Source organism: Juglans microcarpa x Juglans regia, chromosome 1D (assembly GCF_004785595.1).
Source record: "Juglans microcarpa x Juglans regia isolate MS1-56 chromosome 1D, Jm3101_v1.0, whole genome shotgun sequence".
Classification (NCBI taxonomy): Eukaryota; Viridiplantae; Streptophyta; class Magnoliopsida; order Fagales; family Juglandaceae; genus Juglans; species Juglans microcarpa x Juglans regia.
Genome location: NC_054594.1, coordinates 2,148,078 through 2,169,676, shown reverse-complemented (window position 1 = coordinate 2,169,676; position 21,599 = coordinate 2,148,078). Strand labels below are relative to the sequence as shown.

The 21,599-nt window shown below is 33.2% G+C and overlaps 1 protein-coding gene across 1 annotated transcript; it reads left to right on the top strand.

The window, feature by feature from the left end:
• Positions 1-956: 956 nt before the first annotated feature.
• On the top strand, positions 957-3,328 carry LOC121234881 (protein FAR1-RELATED SEQUENCE 5-like). Its single transcript, XM_041131018.1, has 5 exons — positions 957-1,155; positions 1,712-1,802; positions 1,980-2,331; positions 2,443-2,941; positions 3,240-3,328. Exons 1-5 carry the CDS (start codon positions 957-959, stop codon positions 3,326-3,328), a joined length of 1,230 nt encoding a protein of 409 aa, XP_040986952.1.
• The last annotated feature ends 18,271 nt before the right edge of the window (positions 3,329-21,599 follow it).

Sequence of the window (21,599 nt, the reverse complement as noted above, 5' to 3'; positions counted from 1 at the left end):
TCAGCTACTTATGCAAGTTTCTTCTTCTTGCAACTCTTATAGTCATCAATGATATTGCTGCTTATTTCTTTGGTTTATTTTTCGGAAGAACTCCTTTGATCAAGTTATCTCCAAAGAAAACTCGGGATCCCTTCATTGGAGCATCGGTTACCACTATCATCTCTGCATTTATGGTAAGCACAAGTTTTTTTCCCTTGGTCATGGTAAATCCATTTTTGTTCTATTATGTTTATATCGATTGCTGAGCCACTTTGGAAGGCATTTCAACCGGAGTTATGGAGGCCATCTCCGGTTGCCCTCTCCTACCCTTTTTTGCTCATGAAAAAACATAGGTACTTATTAACAAAAAAAACCGATTAGTAAACATACATTTTAGTGAATGGCAGTGCCATGAGAAGAAATGCATCAATCATCTCTGGCATGTGTAAACAGTATTTGATGCTAAGCAAATTTTTATTATTTTTTTTTTCTTGAAAGCAGTATGTACAATATTAGTCTTCTGGTTGATTGAAGTAATTTTCTTGATAACTTATCAAAGACTAACCTTGAATATTGAACAACTTGTACAAGGCATGGGAAAAGGAGAAGAACACCCATCTCCGCTACCACCATCTAGCTCAAATCCGTCAAACTCAGTATGTTGTTTCATAATTAAGAAAATTAATTGCAGCTCAATGTTTAACATTATAATTATTATTATTATTATTTTGTTAGGACATCCCTCAAACTGGTATACTAAACTATCAAAATTATATGCACGGTTATTTTGGACCAGTGCCTGCATGGTCACCAGCTTTCTTACCATATCTAGATGGAACCAATAATTCAAGCAACATTCAGGTGGTTTTTTACCTCTTTTATTGTTTTTTAATTATAAGATAATAATTTTTGAAACAAATTAAATGTTTTAGTTTTTTTGTTTTAAGCTAAACATTGGTTACCCATTTCAATTTGGGATGGGACCTTTGAGACCATTTATCGGTACAAGCTCTGGAACGAGAGCAGTAGTTGGTGAAGAAAATAGACCCGATTGTCTGGAAACTGAAGCGCCATATACTTCTGCTAGAGTAGATGAAGAAATTTTGTTGGATAGATCAAATGAACAGGAAACTGACGATGGCACTACCGGTACACCAACTGACGATGACACTACTGGTACACCATAGGTAGTGCCATCGTCGAATGGTGATGATATCATTGAGGAACCAAAGTCAAGGATGGAGTTCAATTTATTTGAAGAGTTGTTCAGCTATTATAAGCATTATGGTAAAAAATGTGGGTTTGGGGTGATGACACAAAGGAGTGAGAGGTCAGAGAATTAGAGTGTCAGATATGTCACCCTTGGTTGTGCACGGGGAGGGAAGGCCCGAAATAAGAGTTCCAATCTCGCCAACCCACTTCCGACAGGAAAAACAAACTGTAAGGCAATGATTAATGCCTTAAGAGTTGAGGGAAAGATGCGGTTGACAACAGTCCATAATACACATAATCACGGTCTCAGCCCAATGAAATCCCGCTTCTTTCGATGTAACAGAAAAGTGAGTGACTTTGTTAAAAGAGTCCTAGACACAAACGATTTAGCTGGGATCCGACTGAATAAGAGTTACGGATCTCTTGTCGTTGGCCCAGGTGGCTTTAAGAACCTCCTATTTTTTAAAAAAGGATTGTCGTAATTACATTGACAAAGCACGACATCTATGACTTGGCACAGGTGGTGCTGGAGCACTTCAAGATTATTTTATGAGGATGCAGTACAAGAATAACGGATTTTTTGCATTGATGGATTTAGACGATGAAGGAAGGTTAAATAATATTTTTTGGGCAGATCCACGTAATCGGGCAGCCTACCAGTATTTTTGTGACGTAGTTACATTCGACACCACATACTTGACGAATAGGTATGGGATGCCATTTGCACCATTTGTTGGTGTAAACCATCATAGATAGTCGATTCTTTTGGGAGCTGGGTTAATTTTCAGTGAGGACACGGAGACCTTTACATGGTTATTCCAAACCTGGTTAGAGTGTATGGACGGTATAGCTCCAAAGGCTATTATTACTAATCAAGACAGAGCAATGAAAAATATAATTGCTACTGTCTTTCCAGAAACTCGACATAGATTATGCCTATGGCATATACTGAAGAAAGTCTATGAGAAGCTTGGGTCATATGCTGCATACAGAAGTGGGCTGAAAACTCAATTGATGAAATGTGTGTACGATACACAAACTATTGAGGAGTTTGAGACATGTTGGGCCGAGTTTATTAACACATATGACTTACATGAGAATCCATGGTTGAAAAGTTTATATGCGGAGCGTGAGCATTGGGTATCGGTTTTTCTGAAAGAGCACTTTTGGGTTGGAATGAGTACAACCCAATGAAGCGAGAGTATGAATGCTTTTTTTAATGGTTATGTTCATTCAAAAACAAACTTGAAGGAGTTTGTCGACCAGTTTGACAGTGCGCTGAAAAAGAAAATTGATAATGAAAATCATGCGGAATTACAGTCATTTAGCCAGGTCATTCCCTGTGTATCTAGATCTCCAATTGAAAAGAAATTCCAAGAATTGTATACTAACGCTAAATTTAGGGAACTGCAGCAGCAAGTAATAGGTGTACTTGATTTGGATCCATCTCTACTTACATCGGATGGTGTAATGAAGAGTTATTTAGTAGAAGATGAAGTTCGTATTGAGGAGTTCAGTAAAATGGTTACATATTCAGTGGACTTTAATGTAGAAGACTGCAATGCTAAGTGTTCATGTGGGTTATTTCAGATGAGGGGGATACTGTGTAGGCATATTTTGGCCGTATTCAAATCTAACGGTATAAAATCATTGCCAAGCCGGTACATTTTAGACCGATGGAGAAAGGACATCAAGAGGCGATACACGTTAATCCGCAGTAGCTATAACGCAGGGGATCAGAGGCCTAATGGTAATAGATAATCAATTTTGTTGAATATGTGTTATGGGATGATTACATATGCAACAGATTCTAATGAGCAATTCGAAGATGCAAAGAAGAGGATACATGAGATGACTAAATGTTATCGCGAGCAAGCACGCAACAGATCTTTGACCCAAACAAGTTCGAATGCGACGATTTTTAAAGTCTATTTATCTTGTTTAGTTCTTTATAAGTACTTCATTCCTACTTATGAAGGAAGGAAAAAATTTACTTAATTTCTGTTGTTTAATGATGTCATATTCAAACAGTTCTTTGCCCATAACAGATTCGAATGCTGGTTATATGACACTGGACACAACTGCAGTTGCTGGTTCACAACAAGTCAAGAGTCCACTTGTTGTCAGAGGGAAATGAAGACCCTCATCTCTGAGGAGAGCATCCAAGATGGAGAAAGACATACGAAAGGTAAAAGCCAAACAGAAGAAAGCCCAAGTCAGAGGGAAAGCCAAACAGGTGAATGTTTTAACATTGGGAGAATTAAAAATAACCGTTTGATTCCTTTAACGTATGAATGTCTTGTAGTTTTATAATGTAAATTTAGAAAAAGTTTTTTTAATTGTTGCGTTATTATTAGGGAGATGAGAGTTCCAATGTTGGAGATACACTAGCAATTGGCACGAGTAGGAATTTATTTGGGCAATCAGAAGTGGATATCACCAATCATGGACAAGTGCACGTATCAGAAATACATCTATTTATAAGCCAAACAATGATTTCGCCTAAGTTGAAATGGTAACTTTTCATCCCTTTACAATTTACTAATTATTTTGTTATTTATAAACAGATTGTTATAGACAGTTCAATATTTCACAGTAGTGGAATCCAACACCGAGAAATAGTGATTGGTAGCCAAGAAAGTGTAACGTTTCTAAACTTACACAATTTAATGGTAATATTTAAATGACATTAATATTTTCATATTAATCGTTAATATTTTCATATTAATCGTAACAGATTTTTTTGGGTTCAATGGCGCACGACCGGACCTCCCTGGATTGTGATGGATCACAACTGGTGCAAAAAGGTTTAATTTTAATTTCTGCAAGCTTGGCAAGATACACAAGGTATTATAATGTAATTTATTAGCCATATCACAAATCAATTGCTCTGGATTGTTGCTTAGTGTAGTGCACTAGTTATTAAAAATAATTTTAATAACTTTATTCCAAGTACAAGTGCAAAATTTAGGAATAAAATGAATACTAGTATGATTAATCTTTCTAGGAACTGTACAAGTGCAAAAATTAGGAAAAAAATGAATACTAGTATAATTACATTAAGGAACTGTACATGTGCGAAAATGTAAAATAAAATACTAGTAAGAAATACAGTATGGTGTCGTTGAAGGCTGAAAATAATCCCTTACAGAAAATATTGAAGCAAGGAAATGTAATTGAGAGTCTTTGTTGCAGGTTGGTGAGGGAGGAATGCAACTTTGAAGGAAAAGTAATTATCTTGGGGCAATTTTGTAAGAAGAAATGTTAGTTTGTGGCATTGACTTGTATTTATTTTGTAAGAAGAAATGTTGGTTGGTGGCATTGATGAGTTTTTGTAAGTATTTTGTAAGGAGGAATGTATAAATGTATTGTTGCAGGTTTTTGTAATTATTTTATAAGTAGGAAGGTTGGTGGTTAAAGTTTTTACTATTTTGTTATATTCACATAGCTTCAAAAGTGATACTATTTCACATTATTTTTGGAAGGGTGTGCAGATTTTATTGTTACTTATATTAATATTAGTAGTGATGCAAACGTTATGTGAAAGTAGTTTAGTTCTTTGTTGCAGGTTTGAGTTGGATGGATTCTTTAGTTGTTGGTTGCATGTGGCTTTTTCAATTGACAAATGGTCATTCACGTACATACAATTCAGGTGGCATGGGTTGGTTTGGGGTTAGCTCTCCTGCCTCGGGCAATTGAAACACAACAAACAGCTACAAATATACTTGAATAAACCTCCCGTCTCCACCAAACAGCATCCACAGATTTTATGTCAAAAACTAATAAAAAATTAAATAACTTATAACACCTTATATTAATTATACAAATCTAATTATACAAATTAAATAACTTATAACACCTTAAATAACTACAATTCAGTTTTGTAGATAACTAATAACACCTAACAACTAATAACACTTAAACTAAAGATTTACAGCACTAAATAACTAATAACACTTAAACTACAACTTCCGAATAAGATGTAACATAAATCACTACCAAAGGTATAAATAGCAAAAAATAACTACAAAAACACCAAAGTACATCCAGGATAACGTGCGTGAATGCCTTAGGGCAGCTTCTCTCTCAAGAAACACCAACTCCTTTTTTCGGACCTCCTCAGATATATTATATAGCACCATCTCTATCTTCTTGATGTCATCCACTATCTTAAGGAGCTTAGTTACTTTATTTTCGATATCGTTAAATCTCTTTTCGAGCTCTTCCTCAGTTTTCCTTAATAGTTCATTTTTTCTTTCTTCTAGCTCTATGTCAGGAAAGACACACATATCAAAAGACACACATAAACCAATCTTCTATTTTTCCCAGTAAATCATCATGCTTAAGAAGTCAACCTAAGCTAACATCATCAAAGACATAACCAGCAAGAACGGTACAAGCAGAAATTCCTCTAGAGTGCCCACTAGTTTGATGTAAGTTCATCACCTCAGGAATCTTTTGAAAGTATATCACCCTAACAACCAGTTTGAAAAAAGATTAAAGCCCAGGGACCACTGCAATAATTTTCCACAAGCTATTAAACCTAATTTCTAAAAAAGCCTTTTCAACGATGCACAAGCAATGAAATTATCATTCATTATTCTTAATTCATTCTAGTGGCATTGAATTCACTTAACAGGTTCTAATTTTGGTAGAGTTTTTTGCAATACTGATTTAAAGCACAAAATTCTCGTCAATATAATATTTTACACTTGTGGTGTGACTCATTAGAACAATATCATCTTCTTTATTAGGAACCTTTACTTTTTAAATCAAGACTAGATCTTATGGTAATTGGTTTATCGAATAAGGAAAAGGTTGTGTAGGCTCTCATTACATAGAGTAAACTCATTAAGTGACCAAGGTTGATGATTTTATATAAACCAGAGTGGAAGTTCCAAACATTCATAATCACCTCTCCCCCAACGTAACGACATTTAAAAAGTATCCTAACCCATTACCCGTCCTTGAAAGTCCCAAAATAAGCCCAAAAGACTCTTCAAAGGGCACCTGATTCAATATCTACACCTAGACACTAGCACATTTGAAACTGATAGTTAATTGTCCTATTAAAGAAGAAATCCACATAATAACTTATTGTGAAGTATGTTTACAGCAATTGGCATGCTGCATATACTACTGTTCACAGAAAACAAGGAGAACGATATCCTTCCATCTTAAATCTATGACTCCAACCCGTACATGAAATCCAACTAGCACAACAAATTATAAATATCATGAGAAGCGTAATAAAATATGATCTTAGAACAACAAGAGAAAGAAATTAAACATTAATTACTCCAACAAGCAGGAAGAACTAAAGACCCAAAATAACAACTCTTAGTATAAAAAAAAGAAGTTGGTGGATATATCCATGGCAAGGATGCTATCTAACGGTCCTATAGACCATGCAGTGTCTTACCACAAAGCCAATAACAAGAAACATATTAAGTTTGCACCAACTGTGAGCAATCTATAACAGAGTCAGCATTGCATGAATAAATGTCATGCTCTACCAAAAAATACATACCAAACTCCTACTTCATTTTTTGATATTTGCCAAATAGGATTTTTCTAAACTAAAAACTCAATAAAAAAAACTTAATACAAAAGGAATTGAAATGATGTGTACTTGCCTTCAACCTGGATCACAAGGGCGACTCTCTTCCTTCTTCCTTAATGGGCTGGGTTACGGCTAGGATGAGGGATGAGGGAAAGGGGCTGGTTAGGGTTAGGGTTAGGGTTGGCTGGGTTAGGGGTAGGGTTTCGGGATGAGGGATATTGGCTGGTTAGGGTTAGAATTTCGGGATGAAGGGGGATGGGCTGGGTTTAGGTTAGGGTTGGGAGGGAGGGAGGGAGGGAGGAATCAGAGTGGAAGGGCTTCGCCTCGCCGCGTCGCGACACAGAGATGAATGGGCTAGAGTGGAAGGGCGCCGGTGGGCTTCTGGAGCTGGATTTTCGCCTCGCCGCGCCGTGACACAGAGACGAATGGGCTAGAGTGGAAGGGCGCCGGTGGGCTTCGACTGGTGGGGTGAGAAACAGAGAGAAAGGATGCCAATGGGATTCAACTGGTGGGATGAGAAACAGAGAGGTTCACGGAGAGAGGAAACAATACTGGAGAGGAAGGGGGATTGGGGGTCGAAGACTCAAAACACAAAGAAGGAGGGAGAAATGGGGGAATTGGGGGGGGGGGGGGGGGGGGAAATGGAAATGGCAAATGGCGAAAACGTAGAAAATTGAAAATGACGCAGACTCGAAATACAGAGAAGGCGAGAGAAATGGGGGAATGGGGGGCAAATGGCAATGGCAAACGGCGAAAACATGGAAAATTGAAAACAACACCGTTTTCAATTTTTCACGTCAGCGCCGTTTGCATGGCGACTGCACGAGCCGCTTGCGTCTAGAGTTTTTGTTAAAAAAAATACATACATCCTTACAATTTCATGCAACGACTCTTCTTGACTAATTTTAAAAACGCACGCATCCTCAATAAAGAATTTCATCACAAGATTAAGGTGCGGTTTGGACAATAAAATGAAATAAATTGAGATAAAAATTAAAAGTTGAATAAAATATTATTATAATATTATTTTTTTAATATTATTATTATTTTAAGATTTAAAAAAATTAAATTATTTATTATATTTTATATAAAAATTCAGGCCGATTTGGATGCCATATGAGCTGTACTTTCATTTTTCATCTACCTATTCAAACGGTAGAAAACAAAATCTTATCTCATCTTTGATTTTTCAACTATCGTTATAGTAACGCTACAATAACGATACAGTACTATTACAATTAATCTGTTATAAAGTTTCATCTACCTCTAAAGTACCACTACAATAACTCTAACTGCCACATTTTTAATATATATAATTATCTATAAGAATTTTTTATTTTATTGCAATATATCATTAGAAAAATATATTTCAAATTTTATAAAATATTGTATAATAAATAGGTCATAATATAATAATATAAAAATATATTTTGAAAAAGTCAAAATATTTATGAGTTTCTAAATTAATAATAGATATTAGTTATTTTTAATATATCCATAATATTTTTCACTCAATAATTAAAAATACTTTTCAATAATTGGTGGGACCCACCACTTTATCAAATCTCCAAAAAGGTAAAACAATCACATCATTTCACTATCCAAATTTTTACAAACCACCCTCATCTCATCTTAACTCAAAAATCTTACTATTATTTAAAATATCTCATATTATTTCATCTGAACTACGTAATCAAATGAGGTCTTAGAAAGTTGTAATGATTAAATGATTTAAGACAAAATTAGATGAAATATGACCTCATTTGGATAGTAAAAGTGTTTCATATCATCTCATATCATCTCATCATTACAATTTTCTTAAATTTTCACACAAAATATAATAAACAATTCAAAATTTTCAAATCTCAAAACAATAATAATATTAAAAAATAATATTATAATAATATTTTATTCAATTTTTAATTTTTATCTAAAATCATATTATCTCATCTCATTATTCAGACAACATCTTATTGTATCCAAACGAGACCTAAATAAACAAGTTTTTTTTATTATATCAATAAAATCTCGATTAATTTTAAGGAGCGCAGACATTCTCAACAAAGAATTTCATCACATAACTGTAAATAAACTTGTTTTTCTTTTAAGAAAACTACAAAATCTTATTATTTACATATGTCTCGTGAGATGTATCGTAATTTTTCTTTATTTAACTTTGGCACCTCTGATAAAGAAAAATTATCCCAAAAAATACTGGATTAGGTGGGGTAGTGTCGGAAAGACACGAAGAGGGTGAAAAGGTAATTAGGAATAAGTAACCTTTGGAGCAGCTTTCACCAAAACTAAAAGAAACCCCAAATTGCGGACGTACCAATTAGAAGTTGAAGGGAATTTGGAAGTGCTTTTGGTGGTGCCAAAGCAAATAATATTCTAAACAATAAAGGTTTAATTAATTAATTAATTAATTAATTTGAGTTGTTTGGATTGTAATGAGACGGAGACAGTCCCTAGTAATTGGTGCGTGAACGCGTGAAAAGCGCCTTGCTGATTGCTCGGGGCAATGACGACATTGCCAGCCAAGTACACAGTACCGAGGGAGTGAATAAAGGGGAGTGATTTTGGGTGGTCGGACAATTATTGGAATCTTGTTTTCTGTATTCGGATTTAATTTGACAGTGATATGAATTGAATTTTATAATTATTTTAACCAATTTACTGAAACATATTGCATATTTAGCAGTATTTAGATTTCGTTTAGATATAAAAATTATTTTATTTTATTTTATTATTATAATTTTTTAAATTTTTACATAAAATATAATAAATAATTCAATTTTTTTAAATCTCAAAATAATAATATTATTAAAAAATAATATTATAACAATATTTTATTCAACTAATATGAAATCATCTTATCTCATCTTATTTTACTATCCAAACGAATCCTATTATTTCTTACTTATCTTTTATTCATTTGATGTGAAATTATTGTATGGTATCTTGGTTATCATAGTCTATTTGTTAAAGAAAAAATCTATTCATCATTTATTTTCTCATCATCATCTCACTATCTCATGATATGATATTAAATGATAGATTTACAAGTAAAATATGATAAATAATTTACAATCATATAATACTACATCATGAAAAGATAAGAAGATGACAAGCAGAATTATTCTTTGTTAAAAAGTAGATTAGACTATAATATATATATATATATATTCCTTATTAATATGATTTACTTTTTTACAAATGAGATACACGAGTGGTGTGGTGCATGTTGGTGTGGTGTGGTGCACGTAAAAAATATAAAAAAGTTATTCTCATCAGTTACTATTCACTTCACACACCTCACATCTTATAAAAAATTTTAAAAAATTATCAAGTGTGGGATATGAAGGTTAATTATAGTTAATGTATAGCAAAATTCAAACAAAAAAAAAAAGTATTCCTTATTAATAGGATCGTTACATGCATGTTGGGTGTGATGCATGTTGGTGAATTTTCAAAAATTTGAGTTGTAATATCCTTAGAAAACTTAAAAAATAAAAAATAAATATATAAAGCATGCATTCAACAACTTAAAATCAAGGATTATCGTCATCTCAAATATCAAGGAGGAGCGAAACCACTAAAATGACGGCTCAAAAGAGAAAGATGCGCTCGTATTTGTAGCACTTTATTATCTAAAAATAATTTTAATCAATTATGTTATTATGTAGTGTGAAAAATTAAGAACCATATATTCATGAATTCCTGGAAATTTTCCCGTCTATGTTCTTTTAATAAGGTGATAGGGACAGAGATATTTTTATATATAGTAACATACATTCATATGAAAGGTACTAGCATAAAGACAGAGAAAATAAAAATAAAAATAGAATAATGTTATATACAAATCTTAAATATATAAGTTTTATACGAGTTTTTTGTAAAAATGTCAGCTCCATAAAAAAAAAAAAGATAGTAATAGGGTTATTATATTCTTACTACCTATTTACTACTTATAGTGTATATGTATTTGAAGTTTTTTGTTTTTTTATTATTTTATTTAAGTATTTTTTTAACATCCTTAATCATTAAGAAAAAATTAAAAAAATATATAATTTTACTAATAGTTACTTCCTTAACGATTAAGTAAAATAAAAAAATAAAAAAAAAATAAAAAATGAGTAGTAAATAGATAGTAAAAGAATAATAATCCTATCATTATCCTAAAATCAAAGTGATTTTTTCATACTTTCTATGAATCTATATTTTTACAAAAGACTTGTATAAAATTTATATATTTGAAACTTGTATATAATATTTCTCATAAAAAAAGAAAAAAATTCATTAGTTACTATCCAGTACCTGCACCATATATCTTATGAAAAACACTCACATTTCTTATGAAAAATACTTTGACTCTATACAAAAAATATCATTATATTTTATGAAAAAAATTATAAATATGGAGTATAAAAATAAATAATAATTGATGTATAAAATTCTTTAAAAATATAATAAACCCCACCAGCAAACGAAAAAAAAAAATGTCTAGGACGAGATCATGATTCATGGCTGTATCCTTCTTCCTATAGATTAGATCCAATGGTTGTTTGTGAACGGTGAAGTGCTTCGTGGTGAGCGGTCCCGGCAAAGAACCCAATGCTATAACTGTCAATGAATATACTATTGCGGCAACTAACGGCTGACGCAACAGTTGACAACTTGGCGGCGCTGTCATGGTCCCTAGATTCGTTCGAACGGGCCGTGTAATCTCCGCCGTCCGTCCGTAGACTATATAGACAGCCTCAAACGTTAAATTCAAAGCATGGGGCCCGTTTTGGTGTTAGCCAGGTCTCCGTCCGCAATTTGGGTTTCTTTTAGTTTTGGTGAAATGCTCCACTTATAATATTTCATAATCATCAACGTAGGGACGGTATATATCTAAAGAAATGATATTGATAATCGTGAAATGTATAATTATTGTATAATTATTTTTAAAAAATATAAATAAATATAAAATTTATATAAAAAATTAATTTTTAATAATAAATATATATTTTTTTAAATAATTATATAATATTTATATATTTTACGACTGTATAAGATTATTCTTTATTTTATATAAAACTTGCATGCAGTTTCTTGCTTTATTTGTTAGGATAATTTGATCTGCAGGAAAATAAGAATATCTGAATAGTGGACTTTTTTTAAAAGCTGAATTAGTCATCTTCAACACATTCATTTCATCGCATAATCAAAAGAAATAAGATTTTACACACTATTTTATTTTTTTATTACAAACAAAAGAAAGATACCTCTATGATTAGAACTGCTGACCTCGTTTCCTTTTTTTTTTTTTTTTTGGAGCCACATGACCTCGTTCTTCCCGAAAGATTAAAATATCACTTGAATCTAAAATTCTGATTAGATTTAAAATTCAAATCAATTCATCATTATAATTTTTTTAAATTTTTATATAAAATATAATAAATAATTCAATTTTTTTAAAATTTTAAAATAATAATAATATTAAAAATAATATTTTAATAATATTTTATTTCACTCATTTAAAATTATTTTAACTCATCTCTAAATTTAAACCGAGCCTAACTTGATTAATAAGTAGTAAATTATTTTAAAACTCCATCAAGGAATTTAAATGATCAATGGAGCTTAAATAGCAATTTGCCTAATGTACCTTAAAACTTTGAAATAATATTTAGACTTTATTCGTTGTATCATATAGGGTAGGACGTAGGACGATACGTAACTCGTCATCGAGGTGATATTTCGGATACTAGATATTTACAAAACAAAAATTTTTTTGTCTCAATCGAATTCATAAACATATAACAACTTAGAATAATTCTAAGTGGTTAGTAAGATATGGAAACATCTATTTCTCGTATGATAACTGAGATGAGGGTGATCCCCTTCATGACCAACACTCGGTGATTGAAAAGTCATTATTGAAGATAAAAGAGTGTCATATTGAGAATGTGTGGGATATTCCACTCTTGGAAAGGCTAGTGAGTTTCCAAAAAGCTAATAATTTGGTTCATTTATTGGCTAGGCGAAAAGAGGGATAGGATGTTCTTATTTGGAAGAGTGAAAATGATGGTAATTTTAATACTAAAAAATGCTTGGGACTGTATCAGGATTCAGACACTTTCTTTACCTTGGGCTTAATGGATTTGGTATGCTAACCTCTTTAAGAAAATCCCCATTATGATGTGGAAAGTTACCAATAACTGTTTAAGTGTGGATGAGAAGATTAAAATGGCTGGCATTCCTATAATCTCTAAATGTAATTGTTGTTCTGTGGGTTAGCTTGAGGATCTTAATCACATTCTTTGGACGGGTAATTTTGCTAGATAAATATGGCGTTTGACAGCGGTTCAATTAGGTGTGCATATGTGTATTTTCCGCACCTGGTAGGAGTAAGTTAATTTATAGTTTCGTCGTGTTGGGCATTCCTCTCACATTTGGACTGTCTTTAGTCTCCTCCCGTCTATTATTTCTTGGAAGCTATGAGATAGACGTTGCAAAACTAGGTATAAGGATAAGGTTGATATGGTTGAGTCGATTCGGCATGTTATTAAATTATGAATTCATCATGTTATGCAAGTGTTTATGAAATCTTTGAAGCTCCCTAAGCAAGATGTTGTTATTTTAACTCAGTTGAATATTCTGATTTTAACTCCTAATGCTAAGAAGGTTACTATGGCGAAGTGGATTCGGCCTCAGCAGGATTGGGTGAAGCTTAATACTGATGGCAGTATTTTGGGTAATCCAGGTCCGGCTGGTGCCGGGGATGTTATTCGGGATGCTAGTGGTAAGTTGTGTATGGCATACTCCGTGTTCTTAGGCCATGGCTCTAATAATTTTGCCGAAATGAGAGGTTTACTGATAGGAGTTAGGAGGTGTTATCGGCTTGGCTTTTAGTCAACTAGGTTACTAAGGGTATTTGTAATATTTGGTATCTTAAAGATTTTTGGGATGAGAACTAAGCTTGTCTTCTTTGTATAGACTATAAAATTATTTATATCTATCGTGAAGGTAATGTCAATAGAAATAAAATGGGAAAAACTTCTCTAATTTCATTGAATACTTTGAGTGGTATTTATACACAAGAAAAGAATAAAGAATATTGGTTTGTTACAAAATAACTCAAGAGAAAAATATAACAGCTTTCTCTATAGTACTATTCTAGAACATGTGTGATTCTGTTGTATTGTGTGGGTGATGGCAGAGCTCTGTTTCTCTATGCTGCAGTGATACGCCTGTAATGCTTGCCTACTGTTTGTGTAAATGCTCAGTTGAGTCACTGAGCTTGATACGCGCCCTCGAGTCCAATGGGGTATCTACCATATTGAGACTCGACCTCAAACGATGGAAGCGATCTGCAATGATGGGTTTGGTAAGTAGATAAGCTATCTGGTCTTGTGAACTGCAGAATGAGACTTGCAATGTCTTTGCGGCAACTCTGTCCCTAACAAAATGAAAGTCTATGTCCATATGTTTAGTTTTGGAGTGATAGACATGATTTACTAATAGATATGTGGCCTCAATGTTATTGCACCATAGAATAAGAGCTTTAGAGAGGAAGACACCTAACTCCCAAAGGACAGTTTGCAGCCAAATGAGTTCTGCTGCTGAGGATGCGAGGGACTTGTATTTGACTTCAGTTGAAGAGTGAGCCACAATGCTTTGCTTCTTTGAACTCCATGAAATTAAGTGATTTCCAAATAAGAATTCTCCAGTTGATCCAATCAGCATCAAAATATGCTTGAAGATTAAAAATTGTTTGAGATTTGAAAAGCAAGTCATAATTGATGGCTGCCTTGAGATACCACAGTATACGCTTAACAACACTCCAATGGGAATTTTTTGGTGAATGCATGAATTGACACACCTTGTTGATTGCGAAAGAGATGTTAGGTCTGGTTAGAGATAAATATTGGAAACCCCCAACAATGCTGCAATAAAGAGTGGCATCTTCAAAATCTGGTGAATCAAATTTTGAAAGCTTGAGATTGGTAGCCATAGGAGAAGTTATGGACTTAGCAAGAAGCATGTTGCTTCGGTTGAGGAGTTGTTTGATGTACTTCCATTGAGACAAAATTAAGCCATTTGTTGTTCTGTCTACTTCTATACCAAGAAAAAAAGAGAGGTCACTGAGATCCTTCATTGGAAAATCATGTACCAATGCTACAATAAGGCTATCAATAGTAGACTGATGTGAAGATGTGATGACAATATCATCCACATAAACCAGAAAATAAATTTGCACATCAGATTGAGTTAAAGTGAATAGAGAGGGATCAACTTTGGAAGAATTAAAATCAAAATCAAGTAACCAAGAGCTAAGTTGAGCAAACCATGCTCTTGGAGCCTGCTTAGGACCGTAGATAGCTTTATGTAATTTGCAGATATAATTCGGATGAGCTTGATCAACAAAGCCTTGAGGTTGTTGCATATAGACATCGTCAATTAATGATCTATGCAAAAAAAGCATTATAAATATCAAGTTGCCTCAGAGGCCAGGCACGAGTCACAACAATGGAGAGTATCAAATGGATTGTGGAAGGCTTCACCACTGGACTAAAAGTCTCAGTGTAGTCCAAACCTTGTAGTTGATGGTAGCCTTTTGCTACCAGTGATGCTTTTCTCCTTTCGAATGATCCATCAGCTTTGGTTTTGGTATGATAGACCCATCGACAACCGAGAATGTTAGCCATGGGAGGAGGATGGACTAAGCTTTAGGTTATGTTTTGTTAAAGAGCTTGATATTCTTGGTTCATGACGTCACACCACTCTGGGAGTTTAGAAGCTGCAGAAAAACTCGATGGTTCATCAGGAACAAGTAAAGAAGTAGTAAAACAATGCAAGGAGGAGTATGGGATGGTGCCATCTGTGAAGACTCGGGGCCTAGAAGAGTTAGTATGGGCTTGTGTGATAATGAGGGAGCGGAAAGAATCATGTATAACGTGTAAATTGATCTACAAAGGAAAGATAATACTTAAAAACCAAGTCTAGAAATGTGAGGAGCTGGACCCCAAACATCAACAAATAATAATTCAAGAGACTTGGTATAAGTAGCCCGATTACTACAAAAGGGTAATTGATGGGCTTTTGCAATTGGACTCTCGGTACAAAAGAAAGAAGAATCACTAGAGACAGTGGGTAGACAATGTTGACATAGAATACTGGAAACAAGACTCAAAGAGAGGTCCAAGCCTTCTATGCCATTGAGTCGTGTTTATCCTTTCACCAAGATATATAGAGGACTTGAAGCTGGAGGAAAGAGTGAGGGAAAAACATAGAATCCATTATGTGTGGGCCCTATGAGGAGCACTTTCCTCGTCTGTTTGTCCTTCATAGAAAAGTGAGATGAGTAAATTCAAAATAACATGAATTTTCTATGCAAAAATGCATAACAGACACAAGATTCTTTGTTACGGCAGGAACATGCAATAAATTTCTAAGATAGAAGGAAGAAGTGGCAGAGGAGAAACAAGGGTCACCAAAATTCTGGATAGGTAAGCCCGAGCCATCTCCAACACGTATCGAGTCACTACCATTATATTGTTCTGAAGAAATATTCAAGTCACTGACCTCATTTGTGATATGGTGTGTGGCGCCAGAGTCAGGATACCAGGCAGCTTCAGACAAGGAACTGGGAGCAGTATAGAGAGTATAGAAGGATTTTGGAGCTTCAAACTGATACAAATGGTCAAATATGTAATGACATTGCAAAACAACATGTCCATACTTGTTGCAAACTTGACAGATGGGGCGTTAAATGTTATATTGTTGTGATGAATTTGTTTGAGAAAAAAAATGACCTCCACGGTTGTTGCTGAAGGAGTGTCCCCGTCCACATCCTTGTTTGCCTCCACAAAAATTTCCACGGCCACGTTGATCTTTATTTCTAGATACACTGAAAATCATAGAGGGCTCAAGAAAGGAGATAGAACTCCCAGTTTGGTGAGAAACCCGACTTTCATGAAAAATATAACAGCTTTCTCTACAGTACTATTCTAGACCATTTGTGATTCTGTTGTATTGTGCGGGTGATGACAGAGCTCTGTTTCTCTATGCTACAGTGATACGCCCATACTGCTTGCCTATTGTTTTTGTAAATGCTTAGTTGAGTCACTGAGCTTGATAAGTAATGTTGTGGTTGATTTTCTTGCTAAGCAGGGTACTGCTGTGATTTAAATACGGACTGGATTGATGATAGAGATATTTTATCTAGTCAGTTAAGAGGCCTTCTTCGCATGAACATAATTGGTTTTCCTTATTTGAGGTTATCAAAGTGAAGTACTTGGTTTTTGCTTCTCGTCTCTTTGTTATTTTCTTATATGTGTGATTTCTTACAGGTTGGTTTCTTAAAATTGTTCTTTCTATTTAGTTTGTAATTTTTTGGCTTTCTTAGTTTGTGGTTGGGTCTTTTCGTTTTTTATTCTTGGGTTTTGGTCTTTATGCTTACGAGCTTATAACCCATGCAATGCGCGGATTATTGTGTATGTTGTGTATGAGAGAGAGAGATTTAAAGAGAGACTGAGTTTTATAGTGGAGAAATTCGAAACGGTTTATAGGACGGTTTATTTGACGAAACAATATAAAGGTTAAAATAGTGTTTGGGTGAAGACTTGAATCGATTTATATCTTTATATGTAATAAAAGAAATGAAACTTAAAAGTTACAATAGTTTATACTGAAACATTGCTTTTAAAAAGATTATCGCTCCATGAACATAACACTTTAAGTTTAATGAGTAGAATGCTTACTTTTGTGGGTAAAATGTCACATCGAAGTCACTCTGCTTAAAATATAAAACAATATAAATGTTAAATTAGTGCTTTTGGGTAGAGTCTTGAATCGGTTTATATTTTTATATGTAAAAAAATAAATGAAACTTAAAAGTTATAATGATTCATAATGAAATATTGTTTTTAAAAGGTTTACCGCTTCATAAACATAACACTTCAAATTTAATGGGTAGAATATATACTTTTATGGGTAGAATGTCACGTCGGAATTATATGACTTTGCTTTTTATATATAGTAATAGATTTGTAACCTCAGGTGTCTGGTTGTAACTACGGTTTTCCTCCTCCAAAAGTAAGGGCTATCAATAAAATTGGTACAACAACATTAGATATATATATATATATATTTATAACAATAGAAAAGTAACATATTTTGATTTATAATCAACATAAGATTTGTACAACAACATTTAAGATTCCCCGACGATTAATGTTATATTTAATAGTCTATTATTAATTTGGAGATTCCATGTTTGAAGATTTCAGCAAACTGAAGTGGATTCGGATTCCAAGCTCGCTGGCATAGATTATTATAAAATTAATTAGGCAGGCAGGATTAGTACTGCTGCATAAAAAAACAAGACTTCGATTCATATATTTTATAATGTGAAATTAAGAAGCAACTTTTGTTTTATGTGCTCATATTAGTTTGGAACCTGAGAAAGAACACATGTTAGATCTAGAATTCTAGATAGCATGATCGATGCTTTCAACACACACATGTATTCAAGCTTCAATTGTATAGTAGGATTAATTACAAGAGAATGACCATCTCATGCGTATATATTATAGTCTAGGAGTAATTATTACATAGTTTTTTTAGTACGGACATGTGGCAATACTTTCATCATAAAATGCCATGTAAATTAAAATAATATGACATATTGTAATTATAAGATGGGAATATCACATTATCCATAATACTTCAAGAGTACTTAATATTTTTTCGGTTTAGCATATTATTTCTTTTATCCTTTTTTTGTTATGTCTGCTGTCTTTCTGTTTTGGGTTGGTATGTATATTGATGTTGTTATCATTACAATATCAGAGAGACAAAAAATAAAAAATAAAAATCTATATCTTTAACTTCTTGGTTTTGGCCCTTTTGGGTTCTTGTTTTCATTGACATCTTATTGCGTGCATGCAACGTTATTTTTTTCACACAACGATTTGCACTCCTTAGTCGATAGTGAGATGAGATGAATTGAGATGATTTATAAATAATAATGAGATTATTATTTAAAATTAAATAAAATTAGATGAGATGAGGTAAGAGTTGTGAGACGGACCTAACTCTTTAGTTTCTTGCTTAAGTTCTAGTTATTAAAGAGTTTTATGCTGGACCTGGAAGCCCACCTTTTGACCCAAATTACAGATAAAAAGCGAGGGTGACTACTATCTCCATTGCTCTTGGGAGAACTCATCTTTAGCCTTGTCTTAAAAAGCCCACAAGTCATGGGCCGAAAGATTCCAAATGTAGCTCAGTACCAATCATTTAGGAGTAAGATGGACGATAAATCAAAGTGAACAATGTTAGATATAATTTTAAAAAATAGTGGAACTCATTATTAAAGGATAATTTTTTTCAATCGAGTCTCAAATTTGGTCCATTTTTTTCTTTTAAAAAAAGTATACGAGACTAGTATACCATAAGACTGTACAAATCATTTTCCAATTACAACAGTGCCATGGTGTGTTTTTTCTTTTAATTTTTATGGGCCTGGATAAGGTCACGAGTACCATTAATAAAAACCCAAAATACAATATTTATCAAGGGGCATAACCCCATAGAGATTCTGTACAATCATAATCTTCTAGAACAAATATATATATATATATATATAGGCATCATTTGGCTATAAATTTTATAAGGTTAGGGCAGATTGTTGGCTAAATCTATGTTGATATGATTTTCATTGATTTGTAGGGACATTAATGCTAGCTATTCCACTATAATGTGATCAACAATCTTTAATTAGCAGATTTACAAGATTGCTAAAAGATGCTCAAAGAATTCTAATCCGCATGCAACTTTGTGGGTCGATCGTGCACTATATATGTTTGAAAAAAATATATCTTTGAAAAGAAAGTACGAGTAATTTATGCACTAAATGGAATAAGAAAAGACAAGATTAACCATATTATATGAAATCACCACTTGTCCCAAAAGCTTAAGCTAATGGAAAGAGGTAGATTTTATTATTTTATATCTTAACACTCCCCCTCACTTGTGGGCCAGACTTTCCCTTAATTAGTAGGCCTAACAAGTGAAATATTTAATTAAATGGGATAGAGTGTAGAGTCAGGGTTCGAACCCAGGACCTCTGCTCTGATACCATGTGAAATCACCACTTGTCCCAAAAGTTTAAGCTAATGGAAAGAGGTAGATTTTATTAGTTTATATCTTAACAATATATAATTATTAACATCAAGGAACAATATTCATATATTATCTTATGGTTCGATCGAGCAGGCCAGTCGACGTACTAAAGTCAAGTGAAATTTGCTCCATTAATTAATTTGTGTTAAGTCCTCAACGAAAACATTTCAGGGTATATATACATGACCGTTTAATTCTTTTCAATCTAGCATGTAGAGAATTCTTCCATACTGACTTGTAATAACAAGGATTAATCCAACATAATACAGAAAAAAATACACTTGTGACTAGTTATTTTCATTCTCGTCCTTGTAAATAACTTGTCACTAATAATTATTTTTCTTGTAACGCTCATATAATTAAAACTATATAATAATTTAACAATTTTATTAATTTGCAAGGACAAGAATTTCCAGCGCGCATGATGAAATTAGTATATTCCAAGAGCATAAGGAGGAAAGAAAAGGTCGATATATATATATTTATATATATATGAATATATAGTTTCAGTACTTTTAGTAGTTCAAAAGGTCAAAGACAAAGTTGTTGGTAATAAACTTTTAGTTCTATTTAAAAAGAATTAAAACAGAATCATATATAAGAGCCGTACAAACTTATACACTTAAATTAATTAAGCGCATGCCTCAAGTTGAGTAATATTATATATATATATATATATATATATATATATATATATACACATATATGAGTTGAACCCAACCCACAAGGCTTTGTCTGCGTGTGAGACCAAAGCACTATAAGTAAGAAAAATCAAGCATTTTAAGAAACCTACTGCAAAGCACTTTCACGAGCAGCCCTTTTTATAAGAATATATAATTATTTGAGTGAATCTTTGTCGTTAATTATAAGTTCTGTTTTTAATACTAAAAAAAGTATATATCTTTGTCGTTAATTAATTAGACAAAGCATCATATATAGTGGGGATTGATAGATCATGAATCTGAAAGTATATATCTTTGTCGTTAATTAGACAAAGCGTCATATATAGTGGGGATTGATGAATCATGAATCTACTGATCATCATCAACGACTTAGTCCTTTGCTTAAACTAACTTAACGACACCTGTCTAAGTGCACGTGGTGCCAAACGATCGACCTGCATATTTCAGGTTTTACGTACTGATTCATGCTACCATGTTATTTGGGTTTATCTCTTTTTATTAGTTTAAGTTTTTAAAATAAAGGTAAGTCACATCGATTTCATGATAAAGATTTTGAGGTTGCACTTTGACTATACGTATAATATGTTGAGAAGTCCTACACAGCTTAGGGATAAATTTATCCTGGACTTTATAAAGAGTTATCTCACTCATTCTATTAGGCATTTTATAAGGAGAAATTGATGTTTCTATATGGTATCAGAGCAGGTTAATCTATGACTGATGATGAGCTCCTATGACCTACCCACGATGATGATACCAGAAATACCGGCCCACACGTGAGAGGGCGTGTTGAGAAATCCCACACAATTTAGAGACAAACTCATCCTAAGCTTTATAAGGAGTTACCTCACTCCTCCTATTAGGCCTTTTATGAGGAGAAATTGGTATTTCTATATGGCAATCTTCTCTGGCCTATTTGATTAGGAAAATATTGCGCTTAGGAACACATGATCATGGATACACAATGAGCTCAATGTATAACTGTATAA

Bases quoted from the DNA above. Each gene is read 5' to 3' on its own strand.
- LOC121234881 (XM_041131018.1), top strand. From the start codon at position 957: ATGGGACCTTTGAGACCATTTATCGGTACAAGCTCTGGAACGAGAGCA. The intron at 1,803-1,979 runs GTTAAATAATAT...GTTAATTTTCAG, and splicing joins GATTTAGACGATGAAGGAAG to TGAGGACACGGAGACCTTTA. The intron at 2,332-2,442 runs GTATCGGTTTTT...ACAAACTTGAAG, and splicing joins ATGCGGAGCGTGAGCATTGG to GAGTTTGTCGACCAGTTTGA.